The sequence below is a fragment of the Alosa pseudoharengus genome, unplaced genomic scaffold, assembly GCF_046254945.1.
Source record: "Alosa pseudoharengus isolate Yale_2024_CS ecotype anadromous, Long Island Sound unplaced genomic scaffold, YU_APseudo_1.1 YU_APseudo_1.1_scf_12, whole genome shotgun sequence".
Lineage (NCBI taxonomy): Eukaryota > Metazoa > Chordata > Actinopteri > Clupeiformes > Clupeidae > Alosa > Alosa pseudoharengus.
This window is the reverse complement of record NW_027468587.1, coordinates 15,509,664-15,517,163: the sequence shown is the minus strand read 5'-3', so window position 1 is coordinate 15,517,163 and position 7,500 is coordinate 15,509,664. Positions and strand designations below refer to the sequence as shown.

Here is a 7,500-nt window from a genome sequence, read left to right as displayed (position 1 = left end):
TCTCTGTCTGTCTCTGTTTCTTTGTCATCACCCCATTTTTCTGTCTATGTATGGTGCTCTCCCGACAAAAAACCCCAACCTATCCTACCACTCCCTCATTGTTAATGGCAAATCGAATGTTAATTGTTTTGACGTGATTTGATCATAAAATGCATTTTCTCACAGCCTCGTCACACAGGAAATGACCTTAGCATGTTTTTTTTTTTTTATCAGTCCGCCAATCTAGACAGATAAGGGAGCTCATATCATGGTCAAAATGGCTGTAATCAGGCCGTAATTTTGCACAATTGTTGAACAAACACTGATGAATAATGATGCACTTTAGATCAACGCCCATTTATGTCTTTGGAGCTGATGTGTTTGTAATGAGAGGCTGTAAATCACTGCTTGCACCTCCGGGCATCTCTGTCCAGCATGAGTACGTGCCTGACGTGCTACCGGCCCTCCACTCCAGTTATGGTTTTATTTGGGAAAGAAGCCAGGGAAGGGCCCAAATGTGGCTTTGTGTTACTTTGTATGACAGTACGTGTTAGCAACGCCATGTTTCAATTTGATGACATTGAAATGGACACAAACAAGTCTGACTTTCCACTTAAAACCCAACAATTTGTCAAAAACACCACCACTCTCCACCACTGTTCTCTTCTGAGGCACGGGGAATTCCATTACCTCCACGCTCTCAAGCCGTTGGATCATCGGTGTACTTTTTCAAAGCTCAGCGTTAGACACGCAAATCATTGCCACCCACATTTAGCTTTATATTCTCCCTGAGTTTTCCTGAGGAAATATATATCTAGCTTCACAAGGCTTAGAGCTTTCACACCTCAGTGTGTGTGTGTAGAGCATGCCTTCATACAGTACACACACAACAGTGCATGTCACGGGTTGACTGAGCCCTCAAGCTCTCAGTTTACTGTGAGCGTCAGTACTGATAACATTTGACAGTCCAGCAAGTGGCTTTGGATAAAAGCGTCTATTAAATGAGGAAAAGTAAACGTGTCTACTGTGCACCACACCCTGGACTTTTTTTTTCTCTTCTCTCCTCGTCCTGTTTTTTTTTTTTTTTTTGTGCTGGGCCCCCTCGTAAAGCTCCTTAAGGGGGCCATGGTACGTGAACCATATGAAAGGGCCGGGCCGACCGCAGGGGCCTCGGACGTCTCCAGAATTAGCGCCTGTTCCAGCGCTGCCGTTTCACAGCTGGACGCTCTTACCACCCAGATCGCCCAGGATGCCGGCCGGCCGCACCGGCCCGCCCCGCCTGCAGGAAGCAGCAGGGAGGCCGAGACCCCACAGCGAGCCGCGCCACAAGGCTCTAAACCAACACACCTCCCGCCGGACACACACATATATACACACACACACACACACACACACACACACACACACACACACACACACACACACACACACACACACACGCATACACACAGACACACACACATAGGCATACCCCCCCCGCCCCCGCACACATACACACACAATCACACACACACAATCACACACAATCACATACATGCAAGCATGCACATACTGACACACACACACACACTAAAACACTTATCCACATGGACTTCAGTAGTTCCCACTGGACAAGCTGATAAATATTTGCTGAAAACACAAAATTGAATTAAGGCACTTACATTTGGATGTATACATACTCATGCAACAGGAGGTGCAGACCCATATGTGCATGTACAAACATAATCCCACTGAGACATGCACACACATGCCAAATACATACAAACACAGCAGAGCAACCTATACAGACACTCTGTACAGTTCCGGACCACAGTCACAGAACCAACACACACACACACACACACACCACACACACACACACACACACATATGTATCTATGCACACACAGGCCCATGGCCTGGCATATATGTTCCTGTATACTGACAGAGCTACATTCATTCACACACATGTGCATTCATTTATGTAAATACAGATGGGCACACACACTAGGGCAGTGGTCCCCAAACTACGGCCCGCCGCCTCATTTTAGGTGGCCCCCCAAAACATGTCCGTGGTGTATAGGATCCGGCCCGCACGGGAGTACGACATCGTCAAACTATAACCTCCGTAATTTCCCCCATTCATTCTCTATGGCGGGTCTTAACAGTACACATGTAATACTCTTTTTGTCCACTGGTGGTTGTTTTGGCGCTGTTTTGCGTTTGCCATCGAAAACGGAATGAAATGTATAGTAGGCCTACCTGCAAACAATGTAAGAGGCCTCTGCTGACTGCATCAGTGCTCAAAGTATTCTAAAAATGTATCAATTAATTGTTAATAACTAACTAACTTCTATTCAAGTCATAATTCTGGAACTTTCTGGTATAATTATTTATATTTTTTATTCACTCGTTCAAATGTTCATACAGAGTTCACAAAGTTCTCATCAGGTGAGTGAAAGTTGGAATGGTGGGCATTTCAGATGTTTCTGCCACCACTTCATAAAACTCATAGATTGAGAATTCCCTATAGATTAAATGTAATGGCCTATAGATTAAATGTAATGGAATATTCAACTAAGGTAGACTGCCTTTGTTCACAGCGCTAAGCTATTTATGGTTACTGATATACTCCGAGTCATAGTGAGCTGGCCCTCGGAAGAAAAAGTTTGGGGACCACTGCACTAGGGAATATATGTAGGCTAAAACACATGAAACACACACACACACACACACCGTACACTGTGCAGGCTAGTCTTCCACAACAGTGCTGGTGGCCATTCTGTGTCAGCGGGCTGAGAGACCTGCTGCAGTGGTTAGGGGTTTAAAATGTCATTTAATGATCCCGCTGATGGGGATCTTTCCTATTTCATTACCTTCTCTTGCTCCAAACTCTCAACAGGCGCGCACACACACCACACACACACACACACACACACACAATACAGCAGCTCACTCTCCAGAAGCCTTTCTCAGCTGCCACCCAATCTCCGCACCACAAGCTGATGGTCGGCGAGGCGCTCGGTGCAGCACTGTCAACGTCAGGAAGTCTAGAGCTCCCCCTGCGGCGTGGTGACAGCCTCCTGGTCGCTCTGTCAGTCGGGATTACAGCGAGCGCGCTACTCAGTCACGACAACCCCTATCCCACCCCCCCCGGGCGAACGCTGAGACGGCCTGGTGCGGTGAGCAGCGAGGGGGATCCAGTGAGTCTGAGCGAGCGAGAGATTCCATCCAGCCTTGGTGCGGTTCAGTGGGATTTATGTAAATGGGTTTAAGGTAGATTTGTGGTCTGTGTTTGGGGTGAGTCATGGCGGTTGGTAATGATCAGAGTGCATGCAAGTGAAGTGGACCATGGCAGGGGATGGGGGTTTGGGGGGGGGTGAGGTTTGGTGCTTGTGGATGACTCTCATTTACTGTAGCGAGGTGGGGTGGGGGGGGGTGCAGTGAGGTTGGGGGGGTGCACAGCATTAGGTTGCACTCTTGGGGTGGGTCTTGGGGTCTGGTCATGCAGGGGAGAGGTGGGTGAATCACAATGGCGGCCCGTGGAGTGTGTTTGTGTGTGTGTGTGTGTGTGTGTGTGTTTGTGTGTGTGTGTGCGCATGTGTGTGCGTGCCTAAGGGGCATCTGTGGTTTGAGTGAGATTTAGGGGGCCAGTGAGTGAGGTGCTGGAAGGGTCAGTGTCAGGTCAAGTATGACCTTAGAAGGTCATGGGTGGGTCATTAGGGGGTGACGTAAACAGCTAAAGGTTGTAGGTTGGCAATGCTTAGGGGTGGAGTGGGTGTGTTGGGATTTGTGTGTAGGTGTGTGTGTGTGTGACATTCTCTGGAAAGCATTGTGGCCATGGCTGTAGTTTTCAAGTGTGAGTTTGTGTTTGTTTGTATATGTGTGTATGTATGTGTGTGTGTGTGTGTGTGAGACGCTGCTATAAAGTTTTTTTTATCCCCCTTCAGACACCCTGCCCTCCCATGCAGGTGCGGGCTCTGGCATTGCCTTGGGCCTCCGCTGGAATTACGGCTTCGCCTGGCTCGGAAAGACAACACATCTGCAAGCAGTTAGCAACTCGGCTCCGCTAGGCCCGCTTAGGCTAGCTCGGGCCAGCCGGCCCGCTGAGCCCTGGCCCTCTTCCTCTGGGGTAGCGATCCGTGAGACGCGGGAGCACCCCCCACACCCCCACACCCCTCCCCACACCATTACACATGTGCAGACACACACACACACACACACACACACACACAGACACACACACACACACACACACAGACAGACAGACAGACAGACACACAGACACACAGACAGACACACACACACACACACACACACACACACACACACACACACACACACACACTCGCACTGTTGGTTGCAGCTCCTGCCCGGGCTGCCTGATGACTGAGGTTTCACAGCGCGTTTCCTCCGGCGCTCTGAGCCGCTCCCGGGGGCGTCGGGGCGCACTCTCTCACTCTCTCTCTCTCTCGCGCTGTCCCTCTCTTCCTCCCGTCCCGGCCGCATGTCCGGGGGCCCGGGGTGGCTTCCATCGCTCTCGTTTTCAGGCGAGCGTTCGCAGGCTCTTCCTATGGGCCGCCGAGTTTTACATCGGGCTGTTATTCTTCTTTTATATTATTTTTCTAGCCTCTGTTTTTTTCCCCCTCAGTCGCTATTAAATTTCTCCAAAAATGAATACCTTTACCTACAGTTCCTTATTTTTTTCCACTTGCACCACACCTTAGCCTTGTCTGCTTGGGTAGTCGCATTTATGATTCTTTGACCGCTCTCTCTCTCTCTCTCTCTCTCTCTCTCTCACTCTCTCTCTCTCTCTCTCTCTCTCTCTCTCTCTATAATTTCCCTTTCCTCTCCCTCCATCCCTGTCTCCTCCTCCTCCCCCAGAGAGCTGAAGGGCCTGGTGGTGACCCTGAGCTCCGAAGGCCATCTCCAGTGCTCCTACATGGGCACGGACCCCTCCTTCTTCACCGCGCCCAAGGTGGAGGCCCGTGAAGTCAACTACGAGGAGGTGGACGCCGAGATGCGGTCGCTGCAGAAGATCATCAGAGAGACCACCAGGACCCAGGGTAAGTCGTGGGCGGTTAGCCGTGGCCAGAAAAGACTGCCGGGTGCTAGTTGGGTCATTTCTGTTGGAGGGCATTTCAGTCAGTGCAGTAGGTTGCAAGTTACAGCGCTATGGATGGAGTGGCCGTTTATGGTCTGCATCTCCATCTGTGGAGACATTTATGTATGTTGGAAGAATGTACGTGACTGCCGTGTCCAAAGTTGCTTGTGAAAAAGGCCTGGATTAATATGTTGAGGTTGAACTTGTAAGATTGCTGTGCGGGGCCCTTGAGGTTAAGCCAGCACGCATAGCTCACGTTCATAATCCATCCAACAAAACCTACACTGCTGATCTGGAACGCCTAAATCACTCCCAGAGTTGTAGCTACAACATACTTTATCAATCAGTCAGTTGCTGTTGTTTTATGACCAAACATAAAGGTTCTCCCCCCCTCCCCCCCCCCCCCCCCCCCCCTCCTTCCCAAGCACCTTTTAATGTCTCTGCCAAGTGCCCTATACAGGTAGCTTGAATAAATATCCTGTCTGTAACTGTAGCCGTTGCCCAGGTGTTGTGGTGGTACCACAGCATTTTATGAGCCCCTGGCCTGCTGGAAGAGAGAGGGCCAGTGTGCATCAGGACCCCACCTGTTGGGAAGGCGATGAAGAACTGCCCCCATACCTCCACCCTTCTACTCTCTCTCTCTCCTTTGTGTCCAGTTTGAGACAGGGCTCCACCCCCCCTCCCCACCCAGCTCTGTCCTCCCTAATAATAAAGTTCTGCGGGCTGCTCGGTGTGTTTGCCGTTTGACGTGGGGGAGATTCACCTCTGTGTGAATTTACGGCGGTGTCTGGCCGCCGCGGCCCTTCCGTCTCCGGGGAGGATTGCGTTTTACTGCCGGCCGGTTTGAGGCGAGGGTGTGGTCAGGTCCGGCCAGCGCCATGGGAACACAGAGAGGCTCGCGCACCGCCAGGGCCTGAGAACGTCCACTCCTCTCCGCTCCTCACAACTCAAAACATTCCCAGTGCTATCCTTCTCTCTGTCACGCTTTTCTCTGTCTGTCTCACACCCATGCACTCTCTTTCTCTCCCTCTCTCTCTCTCTCTCTCTCTCAAATTCAAATTCAAATTCAAATTCAAATGGTGCTTTATTGGCATGACAAATATGACATGACAAATGTCATATGGCATGACAAATATTAACATTGCCAAAGCAATTGTTACATAAAAGTACAGTATCAGGATCTAAGCAATTATACATATACAAGGGATAGGGGTACATGGACAAAGTGTAAAGAATTTTTTTTTGTCTGTATCTGAGTATAACATATCGAGTTCAAGTTCTGATTGACTCAACATAGGCAACAAACTTACAGACATACAATACATCAGGGCACAAATCTAAAGTGGACTGCGTAGAAACCTTAAATATGGTACAGTATATACAACATGAGGGGACTGTGTTGAGTTAGTGTATGTGGCTGTGGCTGTGAGAGAGGGGTGCGTGTGTGTGTGTCTGTGTGTGTCACATGTACATGCATACAAAAATCACTCAGTGTCTCTCAGCTGGTGACAAGCAAGGACATATTGGGCAGCAGTAATACAGCTGTCTGTCTCTTCTCTCTCTCTCGATCTCTTTTTTCCCCTCTCTCTCTCAGACATCCTTCCAAGGGCAGACATAGAGGATGACTTGATTATCACAGCCTCCGTCTCCACAGATTTGGATGCGGTCTCGGTACGCCAGCATTTTAATATTGGTCAATTTCTCTCTCACACACGTTTCTTTGATGTCCATATAAGTACAGTACAATAGTGACCTTAGCGTTATGATTAAGTTAGCCTCATCTGCCTCTGTCCCCATTTTTCTCTCTCCTTCTGTCTGCCCTGCAGCAAGCCCTCCTCCCTGAGATCAACGGCACGGCTGTCCCCTCCGTCACTGTTCAGGTATGGACACGGTTGTCTGTTATTAATGTCACTCTAGCAGGCTGGCCTCAAGTGTCCTCATGGATAATGACAAATGCTTAGGGTGGTCGGCTCACGGCATTCCTTCATTCTATCTGTTATGTGCTTTTTACTCAGTTACACACACACACACACACACACACACATGCACACACACACACATGCACACACACACACACACACACACACACACACACACACACACACACACACACACACATATACATACACACACACACACATACAGACACACACACACACACACACACACACACTTCTCCACTTGTCTGTGTGTTCCTCTCTACGACTCTTCCTTTGTTTGTCTCTCTCTTTCCATCCTATAAACGTCACCATGCTTAACCGTCACTTAGCTGCATGCTGCCCTGTTTCATGCTCCCTCCATGTCACTTGAGTATCTTCCTGCGATACTCCACCTCTCCCATCTGTCTCTCTCTTCTTGTCCTTCTCTGTTTATTACTTACTTTCACTCTGTTTTGTGTGTGTTTGTCAACGTCTGCCTGTCTTATATTTCACAACGTT

General features: G+C 49.3%; 1 protein-coding gene across 1 annotated transcript in view; it reads left to right on the top strand.

Annotated features, from left to right (window-relative positions):
• Positions 1–7,500, top strand: part of bbs9 (Bardet-Biedl syndrome 9) — a 144,868-nt gene that overhangs the window by 21,212 nt on the left and 116,156 nt on the right. Inside the window, exons 10-12 of the mRNA XM_076280227.1 lie at positions 4,843–5,024; positions 6,657–6,733; positions 6,889–6,942. Coding sequence (XP_076136342.1) covers positions 4,843–5,024; positions 6,657–6,733; positions 6,889–6,942 — 313 coding nt within the window. The remainder of the gene's footprint in view (positions 1–4,842; positions 5,025–6,656; positions 6,734–6,888; positions 6,943–7,500) is intronic.